General features: G+C 48.1%; 2 protein-coding genes across 7 annotated transcripts in view; one reads left to right on the plus strand and one right to left on the minus strand.

Annotated features, from left to right (window-relative positions):
- FAM163A (family with sequence similarity 163 member A) overlaps nucleotides 1-11,904 on the plus strand; it is a 33,222-nt gene extending 21,318 nt beyond the window's left edge. For 2 of the 4 annotated variants that reach the window (XM_081121380.1, XM_081121381.1), the window contains exons 2-5: nucleotides 3,918-4,009; nucleotides 7,019-7,039; nucleotides 8,215-8,329; nucleotides 8,820-11,904. In XM_081121380.1, the coding sequence (XP_080977506.1) occupies nucleotides 8,237-8,329; nucleotides 8,820-9,227 (501 nt within the window). In that variant the 5' untranslated portion in view covers nucleotides 3,918-4,009; nucleotides 7,019-7,039; nucleotides 8,215-8,236 and the 3' untranslated portion in view covers nucleotides 9,228-11,904. Of the gene's footprint in view, nucleotides 1-3,917; nucleotides 4,010-6,875; nucleotides 6,937-7,018; nucleotides 7,040-8,214; nucleotides 8,330-8,819 lie in introns of those variants that run through there. The other 2 variants (XM_081121382.1, XM_081121383.1) reach the window with 2 other exon arrangements.
- A 3,438-nt stretch (nucleotides 11,905-15,342) lies between these two features.
- The window catches only part of LOC308549086 (torsin-1A-interacting protein 2-like), a 28,551-nt gene continuing 18,267 nt past the window's right edge, over nucleotides 15,343-25,626 (minus strand). For 2 of the 3 annotated variants that reach the window (XM_081121385.1, XM_081121384.1), the window contains 4 exons: nucleotides 25,400-25,578; nucleotides 22,314-23,255; nucleotides 20,157-20,258; nucleotides 15,343-19,521 (listed from right to left, as the gene is read on the minus strand). In XM_081121385.1, coding sequence (XP_080977511.1) covers nucleotides 18,761-19,521; nucleotides 20,157-20,258; nucleotides 22,314-23,255; nucleotides 25,400-25,433 — 1,839 coding nt within the window. In that variant the 5' untranslated portion in view covers nucleotides 25,434-25,578 and the 3' untranslated portion in view covers nucleotides 15,343-18,760. Of the gene's footprint in view, nucleotides 19,522-20,156; nucleotides 20,259-22,313; nucleotides 23,256-25,399; nucleotides 25,579-25,626 lie in introns of those variants that run through there. The other variant, XM_081121386.1, reaches the window with a different exon arrangement.

Here is a 25,626-nt window from a genome sequence, read left to right on the forward strand (position 1 = left end):
ACTGGTGACAGGAGCCTGGGCCCACTGCAGGGCCCAGGAGAGAGACCATGGGAGGCAGTGGTTGTTGGCCTGGTTGAGAACAGCAGTGCCCAAATCCAAGCCCCGTGGGAGCATGTAGCCATACAGCTTCCCTGCAGAGATTCTGATTCCATTGGACTGGGTGGAATCTGGGGACCTGAATGGTAACAAAACTCCCCAGATGACACTGGTGCCCTCTTGGGAACTCCTGGCCCATGTGTCCTCCAGATCAGAGTTCTAGAAGACAGTGAGTTAATCTATAGGCCTTGTAAGCTGTAAAATGCTATGCAAATATGAATAATGTGTTTCTCAGGATTTTTCTCCGTAAAAGACGTTTTGTCGCATGGCAGCACCCGATCACGTCTCTCAATGTGTGTAATCAGTGGCAGGTCTGACCTTCAGCCTCTAACACTCCTGTATCTGTTTCCCTGGTCCTCTGACCAGTCAAGGCAAAGAATAATTCTCCGGCTAAGGGAACCACTTTTGAAAGTGACTAATCCTCCGTTTCCCACTATCTACTTACCTGTTCATATATTTGGTAAATCCAAATGATATTCCTCTGGTTTTAAATAAGACTGTTACTCCCGGACTGCACTTAGTAACCACTCAGAGCCCATTTGCCTTCTCCCAGAGGGGCTTCCTTGACCTGAGCCTCAGGAGGAAGCCTGCTCTGGCCAACACCTGCCCTTCCACTGGCCCTGTTGCCTCCCTGTAAGTGTCAAAGCCTATCAGCACCAGTGTAGGTCTCTTATGAGCTGAGTCCAGATAACCTGGATGTGTGGGGGGGGCTTTGGGGCAGACAGACTTGGGTGCAGATCCTGGCCGTGCCTCTCACCAGTTGCATGGGCTTGGGCAAATAATTTAAATTTCTGAGCCTCAGTTTCACCATCTCTAGACTTTAGGAAATGAGAACCTCCATCCCAGGGATCTTGCAGGATTGAAATGAAGTGATGCCTGTCAGGTATTGGGTATGCATTGTGCAAGAATACTGAATTGCAGAGTTGTAGCTTTTGGGAAGAGAGACATCACAAAAAGCAGAAGAGCTCATGAAGTCTGCGAACAAGCCACTCGGGCTCTGTGACTGCTTTCCAGTGCAAGACCTGACGCTCCAGCCTGCCTCACTCCCTGGGTGGTGCGCTCACCTGGCAAATTGCCCCTCTCCATGGTGCCCAGCATTATGTCCAGGGCTCAGCCCTTGCTGTGCTCTGTGTTCCCTAAAACGGCCTTCTCAGTTAGCACATGTCGGCCTCCATTTCTCAGATTACTATTGAGTTTGGGCAGCTCTTCATTTTCTTGTTGGTCTCTGGGTTTCCTCTTTCATAATCCACCAGCCCAGTGCCTATTATTATACTGAGGTGCTTCTTACCCCCGCCTGATGATTTGCAAGGTTCCTTGTATCTCTTAGGCCCCTTCTCAAACAGCACTGGCCTCTTTGCTGCTGCAGTTGCTCATCTGGGGCAAAGGAACGGATCTGACCACTGGCTCCTCGCACCGTCATCCTGGGGGTCAGGGCTCGATACTGGCCATAGGCCCAGTCCAAGTAAAAGGAGCCCCTTCCTCCCATGCCCTCTGCCAGCTTTGCCTGAAGCTTGCGGTCCTGGAAGACAGGTAACAAGGAAAAACCTGTTTCTCTTCTCCCCGGCTGCTAGCCCGCTGTGTCGATTTCATGAGTTAATAAATGGTTGGAGAAGGCTTAATTGCATCAGAAGAAATTGAGATCAGCCGGAGCTTAGGCCCCACTCAATTAACCTCTGCTCCTAAGGGGGCCGAGCAAGGAGCAGGGGACGGCCATCATTAATTACATGTGCCGGTGCCAGCTGCGGCTGGCGTTTTCTTCTAGTGTTCACCCAGGCAGTGAGGGAGGTGACCCTGCCTCGGCACGATGAAGTCACTGAGGGCAGGGACCCTTCAGGGAGAGCACAGACCCCTGCCCTTAAGGAGAGTGGGAAACTCACTTCCCAACACATTCTTTCGGGTGGCTTTTAATGGGCCCCGGCCTCCACTAGAAGAATGGCCTTGAAGGTCCCTTTCTGACCTCTTTGTTGGCTCCATCCCACACAGGGGCCCCAGTGCCTTTGGTTCTCTTCACACCCCCCTCTCCTGCTGTGTTCTTGCTCGTTTGCCCCAACGGCACAGAATCCAGAGCCAGTTGTGTTATGGGCAGCAGCTCTGCAAGGTCACCCACGTCTCCTGAGCCTCCAGCCTGAAATCCTCCCAAAGACCTTTATCCCTGCATCATTTTCCAAAAGGGCCAGATGGTAAGACTCGGCCCTGTTAAAAACAGATTCTGGGGCCCCTGCCTGGCTGGAGACGCTGCCTCAGGAAGTCTGGAGTCTGTTTTTTAACACGTGGCTCAGGTGATTGTTACCATCAGGCCAGTTTGAGAAACCCTACTCCAGGGAACACCTTAGTTCCTGGTGAAATAAGTGCAGATCTTCTGGAAGGAGGGACAGCATCTTAATGGCAGGGCCCTGGCCCGGGGCCAGGCAGCTTCACTCCCAGTGCCTTTCCCACTCTGTGTTTATCTTGCTGTGTGTGGTTGAGCAAGTCACCTGTGCTCTCTGAACTTGGTTTCTTCACCTAGAAAATAATGATATTGGTCCAGCTCTCTTAGAGTTCTTCCATTTCTGTGGATCATTTTTCTTTAAGTAACTGGCATGTTAAACAAGCATATTGCACGGTTTGTCCTCAAAAAAGCAACTTTGATTTTTGTTTTTTTCAAGCATCCCTTTGCTTTAAAAATGTATCCAGTGGGAGAACTCTTCCCCTGCCCCTAGATAAAAACTTGGGCCAGTCCCTTGGCTTTTTCATCCACTCTTAGACAGCCTTATAGTCATTCCAAGTTACAGATGCCGTCTCAACTCAGAAATTAAAATGCCCATCACGAGTAATAATCAAAACACTCCCAATCTGACAGCACTGGGCTTCTCCTTTCCTCCAGTCTGATCTGCTTCAGTCTGGAAGCAGGCAGGGAGCAGGGCATGTCCCTCTGCTGTTTACCTCCTTGACTGTTACCTTCCACCCCCAGAACTGCTGTGTCACTAAATGCCGGGATTAAATGGGAAATTCTTGACGCTTTCAAGCTATCTCTTGCTTTTGTGAATGTTTTGTGGGCTCTTTCGAGGTTTTCTGCTGGGCCTCCCTCTCCTGCAGTTCCCTTACCCCAGGTGTCCCTTGCAACGCCTTGCTCAGCCACTGGCCCCCACTGAATCCATTCCTCTGCCTACACCCCATTCCCAGTGTAAGGCTCATACTCTTCTGAATAATGTCGAGTGGATATTTACAGAATTTTGGTTTGAAGGAACTCTCACTAATTAGCCTACGCTGGGTTTCTAAGTGTTTCAGTTGGGTCCTGCCTTCCTGTCCTCTGAGCACGATGATCTTGTTATCACATAATGATCTTGTCATCTTGTCCGACTTGTTCATCCAACTGTCCAGTGGCCCTGCTGTCCTGACGGGTGTTGGGAAAGCAGTGTGCTGCTCGTGGGAATGTGGACAGACCCAGGGGAGAAGGGGGAGGGGACGGGAAAGAGGGATGCAAGGACATATCATTGGGGGACAGGTCAGAATTCTGCAGTGGAGCATGAGAGAGGCAGTGGACTCCCTTTCCCCAGTGAGCCTCACTTCCCAGAACAGGCAGAGGCTCTGGCCCAGCGCCCTGCTGCTGCTCTGGGCGGAGGGTTCTGGACAGTGGCACTGAGAGGAGACAAGGACCAGTTGGGATGTGGCCTCAGGCTCTTAGGCTGGGGGCCTCAGAAACCAAGGAAAAAGGTCAAGGAAAAAGCCCTGTTGGGGATGTCCGCTCCAGAGTCTTGGGGTCACAACCTGGTGCCAACATGAGCCCGTCTGTCCTCTCGCCTCCCCTCTCCCTCTCGCTGACCGCCCCCTCTCTTCTCCAGCAGAGACTGACGCCCTGGGCCATGACGCATCTCCATCTGTCTGCTCAGGCTCTGCCTGTGTGACTGAGTCATCGCTGCCACGGCTGTTTCATGTAAGTGTGAGGCTCAGACCAACCCCTCTCCCCCCAAAATGAAGGTGAGGGGTTGATGGCGATGGAGCTCCAGAGAGTTGTGGTCACAGAGGGCAGGGTCTGGGAGTGTTTAGTTGGCAACAGGTTTGTCCTCTTTGGCTGCCCTGGGTCCCTGAGTGGGCCCCCACTGAATCCATTCTGAGGGGGAGCCAGGCCATTAAGTGATTTGCCTGGTCACACAACAGCAAGACTCTGAGTTAGAACTCAAGGGCCAGTGCCGTGGAGCTTCTGTCACACCAGCCTCCTCCTGAGGGCAGGAGAAAGAGGTCCCCATGTTTCCTCCTAGGGCCTTGCAGACATGAATCTCACTTTTTTTTTTCTTCCTCACAGTTATTCCTATAAACTGAGTTTTTCGTTACTCTCTCTTTTACAAGAAAGGTGGTCAGTTTACAATCTGGGGTGGCTGGTGAGTGGTACAATTGGGTCTCGAATGGGCCTTCAGACCCATGACTGCCTGTGTTTCCATCCACCCCCCCCCCCCCCCCAGGTCGTTTCCAGCCATTTCTGCTCTACAGCCTTCAAGGTACTGAAAGAGGGGGGGGCCAGGCATGGAGGGCAGGAGGGAGGGCACTGGTCTCATTTGGCTTCATAATTCCCTGTCTCCTAAACAGGCTGGGCACACCCCAGGGGACTAGGCCAGGACTTTTCGGCAGATTGGGTCACTGCTGCCTCGCCCAACTTCAGTTCACTCCATAGACCTCTCTGTCTTTTAAGCAGCCCTCAGTGGTGAGCAGGGGAAGGTGGAGTGGTGTTTTTGTGAAGGTACATAAATCCTTCCTCGGCTGAGCTTCATCCCACGCCAAATGTCCAGTGAACCCCTGGAGTATGGCCCACCATGCACCTGGGCAAACCACATCTGCATATAGGATGCCCTCTGAGAGATGCAGCTTGCTGCCCCCTGGTGGTGGATTAGAGTCGTAACTGCCAGGCCTGTGAAAGAAATGCTACACCAGGTGATTACCAAACTTTTATTAGGTACCCACTGTGTGCCAGGCACTGTGTATAATGATGCAGGGAGGTAAAGAAACCATACAAGACACAACTCCGAATCCCAAAGGACTCATAATTTAGTGGAGGAGTCAGGATGTTCCCACATGAATGTTGACAAGCATTCTACCAAGTCAAGGTTTGAAAAGTGGCACATAGAAAGGCGTTGCGAGGAGCCCAGAAAGAGAGAGAGCATCGTGGTGGGGCAGTCGGGGAGGCATCTCAGAGCCTCAAGAGATGGACAGGATTTAAATAGGTGGGGAAAGCGAGATCATTCACTCCGCTCCCGAAAGCCTCCAGGAACCCTGATCGTCTCAGGGAGAGTTAAATCCCTTGCCGGGCTTATAGCCTCTCCAGCTTTGTGCCTACCCCACCCTGTCCAGGCCTTTCCAGATTCCTCACAGGTCCTGGAGCCCCCATGTTCTTTCACACTCCTGCCCTCTCCACCATGTCTACTGGACAAGCTCCTACGCAGCTCTTAGGATTCTGCTCAAGCCTACATCTCCCCTGGCATCTTTCCCCAAGTACTTAGTTGCCCCTCCTCTATGTTCCCCCAGCCCCTGGTCTGTGTGTCTCTGTTTGTGTGTCTTACACCAGATCATAAGGTGTGTTCAGTGTCTTTTCATCACTAGACTATAAACACGTCTTCTTGGAAGCTGCATTAAGTATCTTTTCATCACAAGGCATTAAGCTTCTTAAGAGCTAGGCCTGCCTGATGGGCAGAGGATTCATGTAGGAAGGACACGGGGGATGTGGAGGGGGGAACATGAACTGGTGGTGAGCATGCAGGGAAGTGGGGCAGGACAAAGCTGTTGAAGTTTAGTCTAAAAGTTCATGCCCAGGGAAACACTTCCTGCAGGCAGTGTGATGCTGGGAAGGCTCTGGAGGAATAGAGAGGCACTGGGGCCTGATAAAAGGCTAAACTGGGGTGGTGCTCAGAGACAGACCAGCGAAATTGATTAGGAAACCGTTGCACCAGGGCATGCATGACATGCAAAGTGTCTTCACTGATGTGGAGAACAGAAGACTGGGGGGAGGCAGAGAAGAATTTAGGGATTGGAACGTCTAGACAACTAGGGGCACATGCTGAGACCTTGTCAAACTCTACTATGCAAATTAATCATCTGGGATCTTGTTGCAATGCAGATTCTGCCTCATTAGGCCCATGGTGGGGCCTCAGATGCTGCATTTCTAACCTGCGCCCGAGAGCTGTCCATGCTGTGGCCCACAGCCCGCACTGTGAGCAGGTTGAGTGAATTAGAAGCAGGGCCGGGGTACGTGCTGTGCTCTAGGAGCACATGGTGAGGAGCAGATGGTATCTTTGGGTAAAGAAAGGTGCCCCTTCCACCAGGTGAACACAGCACAGTGTGTGGCTTCGTGAGCAGAATGCAACTTGTGGTCCTGCCCCCACTCGCCCTTTGAGTAACGAACAACCTGCAAAACCCTTCATAGCAGCTCTGTGGACCTGCTAACAGACAGAGGTCGGAGGTGGGGGACCCATGTGGAGAGCAGGAGATGACTTAGCCTGAGTTTGAGCTGCAGTGGGATATCCGAGTGAGATGTCTGTCCACTCACAGTGGGAGACCCAACTGGAGATCCAGCTTTGGGACCCGTAGGCTTCTTTTTTTTAAAAAAAAAAAAAAAAATGTCTTTATTGATTTCAGAGAGAGGAAGGGAGAGGGAGAGAGAAAGTTGAAATATCAATGATGAGAGAGTCATTGATCGGCTGCCTCCCGCACACCCTCTGACTGGGGATCGAGCCCACAACCTGGGTATGTGCCCTGACTGGGAATCAAACCGAGATCTCCTGGGTCCTAGGTCAATGCTCAACTGCTGAGCCGCACCCAGCTGGGCCCGTAGGCTTCTTGATGCTGGAGCAGCAGTGAGCGAAGCAGGATGAGGTGAGGTGGAGCTCAGGGACTAATCTAACCCATGGGGCGTTTCGGGGGGCTAACACCCTTCTTCCCTTTTGTTGTCTTGCAGGTCACCGTTCCCTTACTGAACGTAAGTGCTCTTGGTCATTCTTCCATCCTCAAGATGCCAAGACCCTTCCCACCCTCCTTCTCTGTTGGCACAACCATCCTTGGTCTCCATGAGCCTGGGACGCTTGGAAATCCCATTCAGTGGCCTGCAAGGGGAGTCTGCATGAGGCTGGCCTCTGTCCCATGAGCCCACGTTAGCCAGGACCCATGTCCCCAGCCTCACCACAGCCTTCCCAGAGCCAGAATGCCACCTGCCTTCTTCCTCTGGGCTCACCTGGCCCTTGTTTTCCACAACAGTTGGAAAGAGAGGAGAACCAGTGTGGAGTTGAGCCAGGGTAGAATTAGGGAGAAAAAAATTTTTAGGTTCAAACCCTGTCTCCTCCAGCTGGGTCAAGGACTCAGGGACCACTGGTGGTTGTACCCTGGAGGGCAGTGATGAGAACATGATGTTGGGGTGAACCAGGCTGGGTGGGATCTCAGCCAAATCATTCAAAGCCCCATTCATCACGTGTGAAGTAGGGATAATTAAGAACCAGCCCATCCTGGCTGGGTGTGGCTCAGTGGTTGAGCAGCAACCTAGGATCCAGGAGATCGCGGTTTGATTCCCGGTCAGGGCACATGCCCAAGTTTCGGGCTCGATCCTCAGTAGGGGGCGTGCAGGAGGCAGCCGATCAATGACTCTCTCATCATTGATGTTTCTCTCTCTCCCTCTCCCTTCCTCTCTCTGAAATCAATAAAGATATATTGAAAAAAAAAAAAAAGAACTTGCCCAAAGGTTATGTGGAGGATTAGCTGAGATAACCAGGCGAGTGTTTAGGGCACTGTAAACTCTATAATGGAAGCTACTTGTCTTTGTGTCTTGGAGCCACAGGGTGGGGAGAGGACAGTTTAAGCAGGTGTAAGGAGAGGAGACAGGAGAGGGAGAAGAGAATTGGGGGAGATTGAAACTGGGTAGAAACAGGAAACAGAATTATGCCTTCAGTTAGCATTGTGCCTCCTGTCCAGCCTGCCTCAGCCATAAGCCCCTGCGAGAGGCTTCCCAGGCCACAGCTACCCCCGTCGTCAGGAAGCCCCTGGTGTCCCAGTGCCCAGGGCCCTCCCTGCCTCCAGGTGCGCAGAAATTTCCGGAAGGGCTCCCTGCCCAGGCCCAGGGTGGCCGCTGTGGCTGCCCTCACCTGTCCACACATCTCTTTGCAGAGTTGGATGGGGCGTCGGGCGGATGACAGCGGGAACAGTTGTGATCACGGGCGGGATCCTAGCTGCAGTCATCCTCCTCTCCATCATCGCCGTCCTGTGCTACTGCAGGCTCCAGGTCAGTCCCCGGGGCGTGGCCAGAAGCCACCAGCAAGCCACTTCCCCATTAGGGGGGCCCACACTGGAGGCCCACTTTGGGGTGACAAAGCCCAGGGCTGTGGATTGTGGGAAGTGCAAGTCAAGGGGGCTGGGAGTTGGGGGTAGTCAGAGGGAGCTCTGCGTCCCCGACGCTGCACCCAGAGAGCTCGTTGCGCATGTCTCCCACGCGGCTGAGATGTCAGGAGTGGTGGGAAGGGCTCCGTGCTGGGGAGACTGTGACAGCCGCTCCCAGCCTCCCCAGCCCTGTCCTTAGTACGGTTGTGCGTCCCGCCCTCCCCGCCTCCCCCAACCACGGCTGGAGTCAATACACCAGGAAGCAGGGGAAGGAAGGCGAAGTCTTACAAGGCTGGGAATCTCTATGCGGCCTCTGGTGTTGAGTTCGATCGACAGTGGAGCAAGGGCGTGGGTGCCCGTGCCACTTAATGGGGGCCCTCTGCACTCCCCCCCAGTATTACTGCTGCAAGAAGAGCGGAGACCAGGATGCAGATGAAGAGGAGGAGGAGCGCGAGCTGCCCACACTCTCCGGAGGCCCCCCCTGCAATGCCTGCAGCTCCCAAGCCCTGGACGGCAGAGGCAGCCTGGCGCCTCTCACCAGTGAGCCCTGTGGCCAGCCGTGCAGGGTGGCCGCCAGCCACTGCGCCACCTGCTCCCCATACAGCTCCCCCTTTTACATACGGATGGCGGACATGGTGCCCAATGGGGGCGGAGGCGAGAGGCTCTCCTTCGCTCCCACATACTACAAGGAGGGGGGACCCCTGCCCTTCCAATTGGCAGCACCCCAGAGTTACCCGGTGACGTGGCCAGGCTCTGGGCGTGAGGCCTTCACCAATCCAAGGGCTATTAGCACAGACGTGTAACCCCTCTCACCCCCCACCCCCACGCACACCAACACTGCAGCTCCATCGGGAGCACTAGGGCCAGCGGCTGGCCCCTCCAACACCCCTCAAGGACTGTCTCCGTTTCCTTGGCTTTTCCTGCCCCACAGTGGAAGGTTCGCCAGGATTGAAGCCATTGGGTGCATTGAGAACCAGGGCAGGGCCTGGCCCCCTGGCCCAGAGGTGGGGCCTGACACGTTCGAGTTGGCAGCTTTGCCAGTGTCTCTGTTGGGACGTTCCTCCGGCCAGCTCCAGCACCCCCAGCTTGCCTCACTCCCTGGCTTTGCCAGATTGTGAGAAGAGGGTAAGCTTTGCAATGGTCTGGAGGCCTCCAGAGCCCTTGGGGAGTGAAAGAAGAAAGAGATCACGGGGCAGGGGGCCAGGGGCAATAAGACACCACAGAATTTCAGGAAGAGGAGGGTGTTAAAGGGACTGCTTCAGGACTGGCTTGCTAGAACGAATCCAAAAGCCAGTTCACAATCCAGTTTTCTATGTTTGGTTGTCATAGAGAAATAGATACTGATTCCTGTCCACATCACAGCTGTGTCTGTCCCCTTCCTTGTGGAACACACTGAGTTGGCTTTGAAGCCATAAGGTTACTGTGGGTTAGGCAGCAAAGTGACTGTCAACCTTGTCTCCCCACACATCCTTTCTCTGCTTCGGGAACCAGCTGCCTAGCTGGGAACCTTTTCCAAGTTTTGTTACTAAAGTTAGAGTAGCTTAGGTTAGGGAGTGAGGTCCTGCTGACGGTCTCTGGGCCCGTGGTCCCCCCCCCCCAGCGGTGTGCGTGGGTGCAGTCCTGGGAGGGCGCATGCATTCTCAGGTGTGAGCACACACCTGTCACCGAAAGCACACAAGCTTTGCCGTCTCCAGGAGCTGCAGAGTGGGAGGGTCTCGGATGTAGCAACTAGAAAGGAAAATCTGACCCCCAGACAAGGTGATCAAGGTAACCAATCCCCACAGTAATGACGTGGCTGGTACAGGAGGAGGCCGAGGAGTCTCCCATGGGATGTTGCTGCCAAGTGTGCCCCTCTAGAGCCTTCTACTCGGGCATTCAGCCACGACACAGTAGAGCCAGACCACTCATTCCACCAGGGACGGAGGCCCTCGCTCTTGAGGCCTAAAGGGATCTGACTTAGCAATTCAGTTCTGCTTGCTGTCCTCCCTCACTGCCCCACCTCCAGTCTCCGGATGAGGGCCTACTCCTTGCTGTCTGACTCTAGCCCCAGGTCCAATTCCTACTTCCCACTTATAGCCCAGCCGTGGCCTTACGCTATCTGAGTGAATGCATCTGATGAGTTTCCCAGCTGCCCTTGCAGTAAGGAGTGGGCTGCACCCCCTCTGAAGGTCATAACTAACCCCCACACACTCTTGAATGTTGCAGAGGGTAGGGCAGGGAAGGAGCTGGCCCCTCTGCTGATTTTGCGTTTGAGCAAGGGCAGGGTGCAGCCACGGGAGGGGGGACGACAATTCACACCTTTGCATCACTGTTCAGGCTCCTGTCACCCTGCACTCAGTCTGTAATGAAGGCACACTGGGTGGAGAACCAGAGGACCTCGGTCTGGCCACGCTTTTGTCACTCATTAGCTCCAGGACCAGTCACTTACCTTCTCTGAGACCCCATTTTCTTCAGGGAACTGAGACTTGCCCAGATGGACTCTAAGGACCCTTGAGTGCTCCATGAAGCCAGGACTCCGTGAAAGGTCTGCCAACCAAGCCACACTCTCCCGGCCCAGTCCTGGCAGGGGCTGGAGCACTAGCCTAGTGCCTGACCCTGTGTGCAGGGATGCCTGCTGAGGGGTGCAAGACGACAGGATTAGCAGGCAAGGAGATTCAAATTGTCTGTGAAAAGCACACGCTTGTCTGGCTCTCCCATGAGTGACCTCAAATGGTGACATTTCTCTTATACCAGAAGGCAGCTCTAGGGGGTGTAATGAGACCTGTCTCCGAGTCCAGAGGGACCAGCTTAGGACAGCAGCGTTAACATACCCCTGGCTGGGCCACGTGCACCCCCTTGACATGAGTTTCTGGGCCTGGCAGCCCTGGCCACTTCCTACCAGCCCCAGTGCCTTGCTGCCCGGGAATTCCACAGCCAATCAACCCCAGTAAGGGCTGTCCCTCCTCCCCACAAAATAACCGTGTCATCATACCTTTTGCCTTTGCAGAAGTCAAGACAACCTGGTCAACAGTCACCTGCTTCTTACCCCTGGTCTATTAGGTTCCCCAAGTGAAAATCATCTGGTGCAGTCTTATCTCCCTAGCTTTCCCAGCCTCAATCCTGTCAACCCACAAATGAGAGTTTGTTTGGGGCCGTTGGAGAAATGGGGGGCCACGGCTCTCCCCCACATCCCCCCCATGTTGCTCGGGGCACAGGCTCAAGATTGCCCACCGGCCTCTGTAGCCACGAGGGTCTCACCTGTGCAAGAGGAAGCTCACCCCACTCAAATGCACTGTGCGTTTTAGTGATGGGACACTGGGACACTATCTGGACACTTTCCAAACTGCACCCTGAACAGGAAGAGGAGAGGCTGGGAACACCCTGTCCTCCCGCCATCCTCTCCCCACCGGCCACTTCACTGCTCCTGCTGCAGATTTCTTCTCCTGCGTCTTTGATAACTTAGAGTCACAACTAAGCAAATGTCAATAAATGAGGAGTTTGAAATAGAAATCCCACGGGGTGCTCTGTTCTTCACCTGGGGAGGGGCAGCTGGGCACGGGTTTAAGAGTGAAGACTCCTGTTCGTCACCCAGAAAGTGGCCTGCCAGCTTCCTCTCCCCTCCTGCACCCACGCTGACAAGTCCCCTCCACCTCATTGCCTGCCACCACCCTCCCCCACCCCCACTGCCTCAGTCTGAGCTCAGTCCAGGGAGGGTGTGTTTGTGGGAAGGGGTCTTGCAGTGTAGCTGCTGCTCCCTGCCGACCACAGGGCCTCACAGGGGGCAACCCAGGCTTCAGCCCTCTCCATGCCCCCACCTGCAGCTCTGGGTTCAGTCACCAAGGCTGAGACCTGGAGTGTCGCATGGCCAGCTCCTGCATGTTGGGAAGGGAGGAGACTTTGGGGACCAGATCCTCAGCTCTGACCCCGGCAGAGACTGCAGAAGCAGGGGCGGTGTGGGGTGAGGGCCAGAGAACCAGGAAACAGCTGTTTGTGGAGAGGGAGACCAGGGAGGGGTAGGAGAGTGGGTCTGTGTGTGCCCCGGATGGGTATGAGAGAGAGATGTCTCTGCCCACCCCAGGGCCACCCAGAGCCCTGACTACGGCTGGGTGGGCAGCAGGCAGCCTGGGCTGGGCAGTCCAGCACCCCTCCCTCCAGAAGACTGCCCCCCAGTCACAGGTGAGCTACTTCCCCAGGAGGTCCTTTTCCAAGGGTTCTGGTCCCTGGGGAAGGATTCGCCCAGACCTCAAGGGGAGCACTTGGCTCCCACACTTCCTGTCTATCCTGTCATCAACCACCCCACCCCTCACCCCCCATGCTACACACACACTCTACCACCACCAGCAAGGAACCCCAGCCACAGCTAGGAGTTGGGGGTTAGAAGATGCAGCCCTCCCCAGACTCGCCAGCTCCCAGGGCTGCCACCCAGTGGGTAGGACAATTTGGGTCTTCACAGGGGTCAAAGTCCAGAGGCTTAGTGGCTGCCACACTGGGCATGAGATCCCCTTCCCTCCAGGTGTCCACAGAGGATGACAAGGTCATCGCCTCGACCACAGACATGATCACCAGGAGGAACACACGGGGCTCCAGTGCTGGCCTGGAGGTACAAGCCAGGTCCTGGCTCCATTCCAGCCCATCCCGACACCAGTGTATCCTTCTGGGCTGGGTTTCTCCTTGGGCCAGAGGTTTCCTACCCATTGGGAATTACACCCTCATTCCTAACGAACGACCACTCTGCTGAGAGGATGTGTGTTCTGGGTCTAACTAAATATCCTAAAACTAAAGCAGAGACCTGTCCCTTCTGATAGTGTCCTCTGAATTCTTTCTCCAAACATAAAGGCCCTGACCACAGGGACCAAAGTGATCAGGAGACTTCAATTTCCAGGCCCCTGCATACTGAGGGCCTCCCAGCCCCTCACCCTTCCCGTGTCTGCCTCCTTCCCACCCACCCAGCCCCCAAGGCCCCATCTGAGGAGGAGTCACGAACTGGTGACAGTGAATGAGGAGGAGCCCCAAAGAGAAAAATTAAGAATTGAGAATTTTAATTAAGGGGGAAAAGTGATAACATAAAATGTACCTGAGATAGACGTTGGAAGGGTACATAAAACACTAATAAAAATGGTTCCCTCTGGGAGGAATTGGGCAGTCAAGATGGGGCAGAAACAAAGCTTTTCAACGTCGGCCTTGCTGTATTATTTTGATGTTTGTGACTCTACACTTCAAAAAGATATTTTTTCTGAGTTAAATTATACCAAAACTGTGCCTGAGGATAGAGAGTGCATTCCAGATGCTCACACGTGTCTGGCTGGGAGCAGGGCCCTTGGGGGCGCCTGCAGAGGCCTCTGCTCTGATCCTTAACTGTAAGAGGAGCTGTGCTGAGAGCCATCCCCCGGTCACGTCATGATCCCTCAACATGCTGCCACATCCGAACCCTTCCAGCTCCGCGGCTGGGACACATGGGGGCTCGCAGGGACTCGCCACAGGTGAAGGGTCTTCTAGGATTCAGGTGTGGAGCAATTTTCTCCCCGAAAGGCAGAGGACTGGAGGGAAAGACAGTGTCAGCCAGCATAGGCTCATATTGTATAAATTTAAAAACAATTTTTTGTTCTTGTGGTAAAATATATATATAACATTTATCATTTTAACCGTTTTGAGTTGGCGTTGATTACATTCCCAGTGTTGCGCAACCACCACCACCACCTGTTTCCAAAGCTCTGTTACCATTTATGTTTGGATTATTTCTAACAGCTGTTTTAATTTTGTTGCATTAAAACAAAGTTGTAAGGGAGGCTCGTCCTGCTGATCCTGCCAGAAGGAAGGGGCTCACCAGGAGGAGGCAGGTAAGTGATCATCGCTTCCCTTCTCCCATGATGAGGTGTCTTAAGCAAAAAGTGGCTTCAGGGAAACTCCAGAGATGACAGGGTGGGAACATAGCCTTGCAGCCTATCCTGAGGGAAAGGGGAGGGGAGGCCTGGGAGGGCAGCATATTTTAAGATGAAAAGAGAATTTGGACAGTGGAGAGGAGGAAGCGGCTGGAAGGTGCTAGGCGCTCTGGGCTGAGACTCCCAGTTGTGGGGTGGGCAGCTCAGAGGCCTGGCCTCCTTCCTCCCTGGCTGTCCGCATGCCCAGGTCCTAGGCCATGCCAGTCAACCAGATGGGTGGCCAAGGCCTCGGGCAGACACTCATGCGTCTCCAGGCAGCCCCAGGAGTCATCTCCGTAGCAGACCTCACTGCACTGGGCCTGCTCCAGTCAGCAGCCACCTGTCCCCTCATGGTCCCCAGACTGCCGCAGTGGTGGGGCACTAGCCACAGCGAGGGAAGGGGAAGGGAAGGGGGAAGGAGAGGCAACCAGTTGCACCCCAGTTTCTGCCCAGAGACTTCAACCAAACTGATGTTTCAATGCACATGAGGTCTGTGAACCTGCAGGGTTTCAACGTAAATGCATGTGTATCAGGTATTCATGCCTCCCCCAGCCAAAAAAAAAGTTAAAAAATAACAAAACAGAATTTTCCTGATCCTGTTCATCCCACGTGCGGTGAATTATTGAGTACAACTGTGTCCACAGATACCAATCGTCACCAACTCAAATTTCCGGTGTTCATCAAACCTTTTCCCTGATTCAGTGATTACTCCTTGGCCACCCCAGAAGTGACGGCTTCCTTAGCTGCAAAACCAGAGCACCTTCTCTCTGCTCCTGTGTCGTTCCAGGTTGGAGCGCTGGTATTTGGTGTGTTCCTTATCTTCCTGGGGCACAGGCTGTTGGTGGGGGGTGGTCTCACCACTGCCCCAGCCCAGCCCCCAGCACAGTGCTCTGCACACTTTGCAGTGAGCCCTTCTACAAAGGAAGGCGGCTGCTGCTGCTGCAAACCCAGGTGGATTATGATAAAGGGATTTGTAATCAATAATATTCAAAATACACATGTAAAGACAAATATCAAGTGATACTCAGTGCTCAAGTTACTTTAATTTTGAAAAAACAAAACCACTATGACTATTCAACAAATTTTAAAATTAAATATATTCTGCTCTGATTGGTAAACAAAATAGAAAAATGAATACTGATTTAATTACATATTCAACCTGAAAAACAGATTAAAAACTGCTTTTATAAAATGATACTACTTTACAAAGATGTACTGGTTTCTTTTTATAATTATGTTTCAATTTCAAATGATAAAAAGTTTTCATGTTGCTATTTGAAAATACTTCTTTATTCCCATTAAATTATAACCCTAAGCAGGTATAATAATTATATTTTCTATTTAACATTAGTGTTTGAAGTGCCTGAGACCTGTAAAAGCTGCATAAAAGTTTTGGTCAGAGATATACCAACATATTCCAGGTGAAGGTCCTGTTGCTGAATTATCACTTTCACATGCTGTATTTGCTTGTTATTTTTAATGTCAGAGCTCATTACGCTGTCTGTCTTTAACAGGTGAAAACATAAACCTGACAATTAAAAACTGTGAAAGGGTCAAAACCACCTCAGCAGCTAGCACTGTTCAACGGGGTCCTTAGCTGGGGGATGGTGGGTCACAGGCATGCTCAGCCTTATTGATTCAAAAAACAGAAACAGTATCATTACTTCCTTTAGTGATATGAATCCCCTGGAACTTCTCTACCAACCCTTAAAAACTATCTCACAGGGGAAAAAACTCAAGCCCAGAGACAATTTCTGATTCCACCAGTTGCTTCTAGAACTCTGGTATCAATCTAAAAGTGATTTATGTTCATATACAATGTGATGCAATTTGTTCTGTGATAATAACTAAATGGTGATGTTTGGGTATCATGTATGGTGTCATAAGTCAAGTAAGCAAAATATCTACTATAGTAATGAAAGATGAACTACTAGACACACAAAAGAAAATTTGGAAACTTGAAAAATGTAAAAAATAGAAACAATCGAGTAGAAATTAACCTGAGTCTATTAGATAATACATTTTATTTGTTCACTTAAAAATATAAAATTTTATGCTTTAAAAATAATCATTTTTCAAAGACCCAGAGCTAATAGACTGCTTCTTTTTAAAATGATTTTTGAAACAGTAGAAAACTGACAACAGTTTCAGTTGATTGCACTTATACATGGAAGGAAAGTGTTTTTTAACAAGGCTAAACAGCAAACAAAATTAGGACTTTTTGAAATTTCCTTTTCTAAATTATATCAAAAGGAAATGATGAAAAACCATATTCAACTGAGTGAAGAAATAAGAATCTTTGTCTCAGCTGTGACCTGAGTCACTGGCATGTCAGACACGCACACTTCACCCTGGTTCTTTACAGACCTGAGGGAGCCCAGCCAGCTGGCCAGCGTCACAGTTCTACAAGGCACCATCGGCTTGTGCGATGTAATGCTAGCTAGCATCTGAGATCTAGAAATACAGAAAAAAATTCGAATATGGTATATAGATTTTTCTTCAATTTCCTCTGAGTATATATTGGATTGATATTATATTCACTATACTTTAACTTCTTACTCAGGCAGGTCTTTTCTCAACTCTATTGGAAGATTCCTTCATAAAGTCCCAAATGAAAATAGTTCCTTTAGTCCACAAGTAAGGCCTTGGTTAGCAATAGATTTATCCGTTTTTCCTATGACAGATATTTTCAAATAAATTTGTCCCCCACGTCTTTATGATCACTTTTTAGCTATCAGTAAACATACCTGTACCTTCCTACTGTTTCTGAAACTCCTTGCATACTTTAATCATGTGACTCGTCGGCTCTCATAGAGGGCAGAGAAACCAAAATCTAGTCAAAACATTCCTGGAGTATATGAGCACGGGCATAGGACTGCCATGTCATGGGACAGACCCTTCCTTAGGTCAAGGTCATTTACCAGAGTTCTGCTTTCAGAGCTGAAATGTGAAACAAAAAAACTCCTGTCTCCATAAACACTGTCTCAGTCTTTCTACAATCACAGAACACCATCCAATAATTACACTGAACATTAGAACCTCTTAGACACTATCTACCATTTTTGCTTCCTCTCACGAAGCATACATCTCTTGCATTTCTCGAATGGTTAACCTACTGAACGGAACTTCTAACCAGCAGCTAAAGAAATGAGGTGCGTTATATAATGTTCCATCGCTACTTAACAAGCAGGCAGCCGTGTGGCCAATTTATGCTAATGTACCTTTATAAAATCTATTCAATTGGTTATTAAAATCTTTTTTCTTAAAGGGCACTCACTCTCATCCTAGACAATTACAAAATTCCATTCGGGAGAGACAGAAATGATGATTCACAGAAATTAACAAAGGTATCAGAAACATGCTAGAAAATGCTACTTTAAGCATCCTGCTGCACCTGCAGGCCTTTACCTTTCATAAGAGCGCGTCTCTACCGTAAACCTCTGCTTTTCCTCTTCCTGCCGTGAATTTTAATACATTCATTTCCGTCTACGCAATTCCTATCTTCTAAGGTGTTTCCTCACTTAGTGGTTTTCAAACTTCATTTTCAGTGGGACTCTCTGTTCCAATTAAATCTTATGGAGAATCCCGATGAAACACAAAACAGAACTGCTCTAACATAAAGGGGGTGGGCGCAGTGGACACAGCGTGAAATCTCTGCTCTAGATAATTTTAAAAGGCTGAGGTAAAGATATATCCAGTTAGAATTTCTTCATTCCCAATGATTATAAACAGTTCCCCCACTGTCTCCAATTTTTAAGAACATTTCTTGAATACAGCTGCTTTTACTTCAGCTCATTAACAGAAAAAAGCACAGTGCCTTAGATATAGTATTTAGGTATTTGAATACAAATTTCCTTTTTTCATACTATTAAAAGTTGCAAATGAGTGTAAAATGTAAACCCACAACTAAGCTATTAAAATGTATTTTAAGAATATTTAATGTATGATAGAAAAAATGTTAATTATCACTGCTTCATAACTGTAATTGCTTTAGTCCAAATACTACCCAAAAGGATTTTTAGAGTCTCAGGAAAACAAAAATCAAAACGGGGACATCTGTAATTCTGTCAATAATAAAGATAAATTTAAGAAAACAAAAACCACTCTGTAGTTACTCTGAGATTATTTTCCTGTGCAATAATTCTGCTGCTATATTTTTAGATTTTTAAAAATCCTCACTTACATATAGTATGCTATATTTCAAACTTGACTTGCTTGAAAAGCAAGAAAAAAAAGTCAGCTTTTAGCTTCGTCAAGCTTGGATTAGAAAAATTTTACAAAAAGTAAAAACTAAAAGATGTGTTTTCTAAAATAAGCTCACTTGTGCATTCCAGGTGATTTCCTCACCCTCATCAATCTCCTTCCACAGACATGGAAGGCTTTTAAACTGTCTTTAACAAACCCTAATAAACTCCCATTACCAACTCTCCGTGCTTAGCTTAGAGCCGGCAGCCCTGCTCCTCGATGGTCCTCACTGGCTGGACAGGGAGCACCAGGTGTGAAATGCGGCTCCACAGCCCACTCAGTTTATCCGAGTCCATGTGGTTGAAGGAGTTGGGAGCGTTCGAGTTGGTAAACCGGGCCCAGAGTAAATCTCTCACTTTCTCTTCGGTTTCCCTTGGGCTGACGCTTGCTTCTAATGTGTCGTCCTCTAGGAGCACGGTCAGGACCAGGGCCACGTCTTTGAAGGCAGCGTTCTCGTGGTCGCAGTACTTGTAGAAGATCAAGGTGGAGCCTGCAGGAAGGGACTCGAAGCGGTGCACCACGGCGGCCTTCTTGCCGTTCTCAAATCCAGAGCTCAGTTCCATGTCTACCAATAGCTTGACGGTGTCACTGTCCTGCAAGGTTCTTCCGGCCCCGTCGATCTGAATGGCAGAGACTTTCTGGGAGGAGGTGTAGGCATCCGCGACGCGATGGCTGAGACACTTGAGGGTCTCCCTCCCCTCTCGAGCGGCAGTGAATATGACGGTGGCTGGCTCGGTGGGGTGCGAAGCATTGAGGTGTTTCTGGAGAAACTTCTGTCCTCTCTGCCACAGAAAGGCACTCTGGCCTGGAAACGCATCCCTCAACTGGCTGAACTGAGCCAGGAAGGCCTCCAAGGCTGGATTCTTGAGCACTTGCTGAGCTGGGGAGGAACAGTAGCTTTGAGCATAGCTTAGCAAAACAATCACAACCAGGAAGCCAAGAGCGACGGCGGAGCCTGTCCGAGAATGAAACAGAGAAACGACAGAATGAGAGAGAACGTGAGTCAAGCAGAGCCTGTGGTGAACTGAAATGAGGCAGAGGGGTGCTGTCAGGCTTTATGGGTTGTGGCTTCTTTTGCCGGAATCCTTTAAGCTTTCCGCTCTTAAAATCTATCAGATATACTTTTTCTCCGATTTCTTAGATTTAATTTTTTGAAGATACAATTTCTATGTTAAAAGGTGAAAGCTAAGTTTATGTAGTTTTGTTACAATATGTTGAACTATCAGGATATTCTACCTTCTCCAGGTACCTACCACCTGTTACAGGCCTTTTATTTTTTCAAAGGGTCAAAGTATAAAAAGGCTACTTGAGAGGTTAACATCCCCTAATCGAAAAGGCAGCTTTAGTTTCTCATTTATGAAGTACCTCTCCTCCTATGGGAGTTCCCATTTTATTAAGGATGGCCAAATAGCAGCCAGCACCACTGAAGGAAAAACCCCTAAAACTCTATTGCTCTATCTTCCTGTTACCTGCTAGCAAACATTTTTTAAAAACATTATTAAACTGTTTAAATCTGCAGATTTTCGAGGTATTTTCTCAAGGATTTCTGAATGTGAATGAACACTGTACTAGGACCAGCTTTGTTCTCACCGTAGCTAAAAACATCCTTTTTATTACTCTTGCTTGTGGCATCCTGCGCATTCTCTTCGTTTTCTTCCAATGCTGCTGTTTCTTGTGGGTGACTTCCAGCTTCTGGAGGGGGAAAGAGCATTTTTTTTAGGCAGTACGCTAATGAGAGTGTGTACAGCTTCCCACCTCTTACCAAACCAAAGAGTTATTTGACCAAGAGGATTTCTATACTTTGTAAAATTTTCTTTCTATACAAGGCTAACTCTTTTCCTTAAGTTTCACTATTATTTTTATTCCACTTAGAAGAATAAAATGTAGTGCCCTGAAATTCACTGAAGAACACCGTTGTTACATTCACAATTCCTCCCTGGCCCTACATCAAGGATACAGAGGCAAGTGTCCTAATACTGCAGCCAAACCCACCTATGTGATTCAACCAAAAATGTACAAAATTAAGAAGTGATTTAAGAAATGTCAGCTGTACACAAGGTTCAACACCACAGGACAGTGGTGCTCGAATTCCAGTGTTCGAGCCTGGCATGGCTCCTCAGGGCTCCAAGTATACACATAACAGAGGCACTAAGTTCAGAGCCAGGAGAGGTTACTGTACAGTTACAAAACAGCTTACCAAAGCAAGTCTGAAACTCTTCGTGAAGGAGCCATGTGTACAAAGCAGGGAATACAAGGTTAAGAATATTAATACAACAGTGAAAGCTGAGTATTGCCCACAACCCTTACTGGGAAAACAACTCGAGTATCACACTGTACTAACATAAAGAGGTAGAATCATCTTCACCTGCAAAGGGTAGTTCATGTAGTCATATCACACCAAAAAAATAGATGTTTAAAATATCATATCAGAGAATTTAAGGACTGAAGGATCTTTAAGGATCACCTACTGCAGCCCCAACCTTACCTATTACGGCAAAAGATCCAAGGATGTTAAGGACTGTGCCCAAAGTCACACAGAGAGATGGCTGGTGGCTCAGGTGACATTACAACAAGGTTTCTCATCTCCTAGGTTAGTTTATTCCATTATATTAAGTTGCTTTCCACAAATAAACTACATTTTAAAACAGTATTTTCTTCCTCTACTCAGTGCACCTGCATACCAGTGAAATTCCGAAGGCAGATCATGATCCATACAACTCTTTTATTTCTTCAGTTAACAAATATTTATTAAGTTGCTTCTCTGTGCCAGATGCCACCAAAACACGAGTGAGAGAGAAGCCGTCCTTGCCGTCACTGAAGTTACAGGTTCTTTTAATTATTAATGAATGAAACCTATAGTATTTGAGATCATCCACTGATTTAATTTAAAGGGAAACATGAATTTCTAGCCCTTAGTCAAGTCTCTGATGAACAGAATGTCTTATATTTTATACTCCTTTGCACTGACAAATAGGCATTTCAGGCTGAGCTCTTCAGAGTACTTATAAAATACAAATCCTACATTAAATAAACTATCCCAGGAGGTGAGAGCTGGAAGAGACCAGCTGGATAGCTTCTTGTCCAACTTCTTCATTCTACAAATAGGAAACTAAAGTACCAGGGAGTTAAGAGACTTGTCCAAGGTCACCCAAGTAGGAGGGCCACTACTAGAACCCACAGGGCCCCTGAGTCCCAGTGAGGACTTACTGGTTACAGTGAGGGAAGCGGTGATGCCTGTTCCCTTAATATACAAGGGGGGGGGGTGATCAGTTATAGAGAAATTAACTGATTTGCTCCAAGTCCTAGAAAACTGAAAAGACTGCATTAAGGGTACTTCTACTATTGATGCTGGTTTTTAAATTTCCCATATCTTAATTTTTGTAGCATTTAGTTTCCCCAAAAATAAAAGATTTTAAAAACTGTAAGAGAAAACATGCTCACGAGAAATAAAGAAAAAGCCAGAGGTGAATTTTTTAAAAGGCATGCCCTTTTTTCCCCCATCACACTGCATTAATACAAACAGTAAATAAATGAAAACCTGTTTAAAAATAGTTTATTTAATGTAGTGGGATGAACTAGTCTAGGAGATAAGAGACCTCATTCTAATCTCAACTCGGTCACTGTTCTTCATGTGACTTTGGGCAAGGCCCAAGCAAAGAGATGTTCTCTGGAAAGGACCCTGACCTATGCTGTGTTCTCAGAGACAGAGCAATATAGACAGGACAGAAGGGCAATGGGCGCTCTCACCTGGCTCCACCAGCCGCCTCCTCAGTGTACCCTGGCTCTCCAGCTGTTCCCTGGAATAACTAGGACTCTGGGCTCCCCGGGCAGCTCTGGGTCTGTTGCTCGCTTCCTCAGGGAGGTCAACAGAGCTACTCCCTGACTGTGCATCTGCTCTTCCTGCCTCTTTGCCTGGAGAACGGTTGGGTTTTGGATGCAAGGATTCTTCACCCAGACTTTCAGGATGCACGGGTTCTTTATGCAGGCTTTCAGGATGCACGGGTTCTTTACGCAGGCTTTCAGGATGCACGGGTTCTTCTCCCAGGCTTTCAGGACGCACGGGTTCTTTACGCAGGCTTTCAGGATGCACGGGTTCTTCTCCCAGGCTTTCAGGATGCACGGGTTCTTCTCCCAGGCTTTCAGGATGCACGGGTTCTTCTCCCAGGCTTTCAGGATGCACGGGTTCTTCTCCCAGGCTTTCAGGATGCACGGGTTCTTCTCCCAGGTTTTCAGGACGCACGGGTTCTTTACGCAGGCTTTCAGGATGCACGGGTTCTTCTCCCAGGCTTTCAGGATGCACGGGTTCTTCTCCCAGGCTTTCAGGATGCACGGGTTCTTCTCCCAGGTTTTCAGGATGCACGGGTTCTTTACGCAGGCTTTCAGGATGCACGGGTTCTTCATGCAGACTTTTTGAAGAGAGCTGATGCTCTTGTTCACCATCCTGAAAACTCTGGTTGGTCTTACGTTCTGTTTTATCCTTTGGATATTTCCCATCATTTGTTTCATCTGGACTTTCTGATTGGTCACCTGTATCTGCGCTTCCTGAATATATTGTTTCTACCTCTTGGTGGTTTTTGTTGAGACCAGAGGTAGGGCTTAGGGTCTGAGATTCTTTGGTGGTACTTGCTGTCACTGTGGTCTCCTGTGCCTGAGAATTTATTGATAGATTTTCCAAATCCTTTTGAGAGTCTATGGAGATAAAAAATTTATCATTTTTATTGAAAAACATTCCCTCTTTTGTATTTTAACAAGGTCCCTGATTACCAATAAGTAATATTTATATAGATTTTTATGTTTTATAAGGCATTATATTATCTCTTGACATCCATTACAGGAAATTAAGACAAAATAAACAAATTTCTTATCATGTTCATGAATTTAACAAATATACTAATGTAAAACTTCTGAATGACAGAGCCAACTTTTGGTTGTATTAAATGCATCCTCTTTCCTAAAGAAATAATGGATCCAGGCAATCGTCAACTGCAGTAACTAAAACCATTATGGAAAAAGCTGAAGAGGAATTTTATAATGGACGACCAGAATGGACCACTTGATCAATCTTAACATTGAACAAAGAGGGAAAACCAGACATCATTAACTTCCCAATGCAAAGCAATGGAAGTACTGTATCACCTAGGAAGTCTTCCTGCAAAACAACGGAACCTGAATCTCATCCTGCTTCTAGAGCAAACTACCAGGTTCCAAGAAATACAAGGACAGAGGAATGTATTAAATTATGCCTCAGGCCAGGCCGGTGTGGCTCAGTGGTTGAGTATCGACCTAGGATCCAGGAGATCGTGGTTTGATTCCGGATCAGCACACATGCCCGGGTTGCGGGCTCGATCCCCATGGGGGGAGTACAGGAGGCAGCCGATCAATGACTCTCTTATCACTGATGTTTCTATCTCTCTCTCCCTCTCCTGTCCTCTCTCTGAAATCAATGAAGACATATTTTTTTTTTTTAAATTATGCCTCAGGAATGTAATCAGTAAAACCTAGAATGTGGGATATTCCAAGGGACAAAAGGCTGTTTCTTTAATAACAGCAAGAAATAAAAAATGGCAAGAAAAAGAGGAAAAGGAGTGGTGGCCTATTGACTCAGAGAGACTTCAGAGACACATCAACCAAATGCAACGTGCGGACCACACTGCTCAGATCCAGTGTCAAAGAAATCAATTGTGAAAGAAATATTTATGAGACAATCAGGAAAATCTGAATGCCAGATATTTGATGATACTAAGAAATTTTTGTTCAACCTTTACAAGAGCAAAGTATTGTGATAATGTTTTTTTAAATCCTTATCTTTCAGAGATAAGTATTCAAGTATTTATGGCTAAAATTATTAAGTCTAAAATTGCTTCAATTAAATTATATGGGGGAAAGGAGAAGTGAGGGAGCATAGATAAAACAATATTAGCCATTCACTTCATCTCTCTATTTTTATGTGTTTGAAATTTTCTATAATAAAACTTAAAAAAAAAAAGCAATCTAAAACATCTATCATTCAAATGCAGCGTGTTGCCCCAATGCAAAGAGAACACAACACACACAAAAACTCAACTGTGACTGAGACAACTGGATAAATGTGGATACTTGCTGGATATGTGATGATATTAAGGAATAACTATTAATTTATCTTTTAGGTGTGATAATGCTATTTTGGTTATTTTTTAAAACCTGTTTTTAAGAGAGAAAAAACTATTTACAAATAAAACGATGTAATGTCTTGGATTCACATTTGAATATTCCAAGGCAGGCCACAAGTTCGGCATTATGTAGGTAGTAGTTGAAGTGAGGTGTCGAGTACACGGGGGTTCATTATACTGTTCTACTTTTATATTTTTTAAAAATATCCTTAGTAAAAGATTTAAATATGCTCTTATTCTCTCCTGCAAAATCTATTTCATAGTTTGCCTATTTTATATACCCTCTATATATACATAAGTAGGATGAATTTAAATTTCATCTTTCCCTAGGATTGAAGGATCCCCTCTAAATATATAGCACATCACTGTTTTAACTTTTAAAAACATCTTGATTTTTTTTTCAAAATAAAGATTTGTCTACGATCCTTTTTAAGAGCCATTGCATTTTTCCAACACTATAGGTTCCTACGATTGGCGTCTCTAAAACATGAATCTTATTTATAATTAAGGTCGGGTATGATGGTAAATTCGGTAAATATAAGAGAGTAAGAGTAACCGTAAGAACTTAACCTATTAAATTCTTTTTTACTTCCAAACTTCAGGTTTCAGTCATCACAGATTTCCTCTCAGCACAGCCCTGGTTTCCTACAGCACCAGCCTCCGCGCTGTACAAACTCATCTTACCCTCTGGAGTGTCCCCAAGACCTCTGGACGCCATGGCTGTGTCGTCTCTCTCCAGACCTTGGGAAACTGTTTGTTAGTGTCTGGTTTTCCTTGTGAAGACGTCTTGTTTTCTTCTTGTCCCAAGTCCCAACAGACTCATGCTTCCCGTGGGCTCAGGAAACAAGGCATATATATAGCCACTAAAACAAAATGAAAGAAGTAAATGACTTTTTGGTCAGACATGGGAG

Source organism: Miniopterus schreibersii (genome assembly GCF_964146895.1).
Source record: "Miniopterus schreibersii genome assembly, chromosome: 19".
Taxonomy (NCBI): Eukaryota; Metazoa; Chordata; class Mammalia; order Chiroptera; family Miniopteridae; genus Miniopterus; species Miniopterus schreibersii.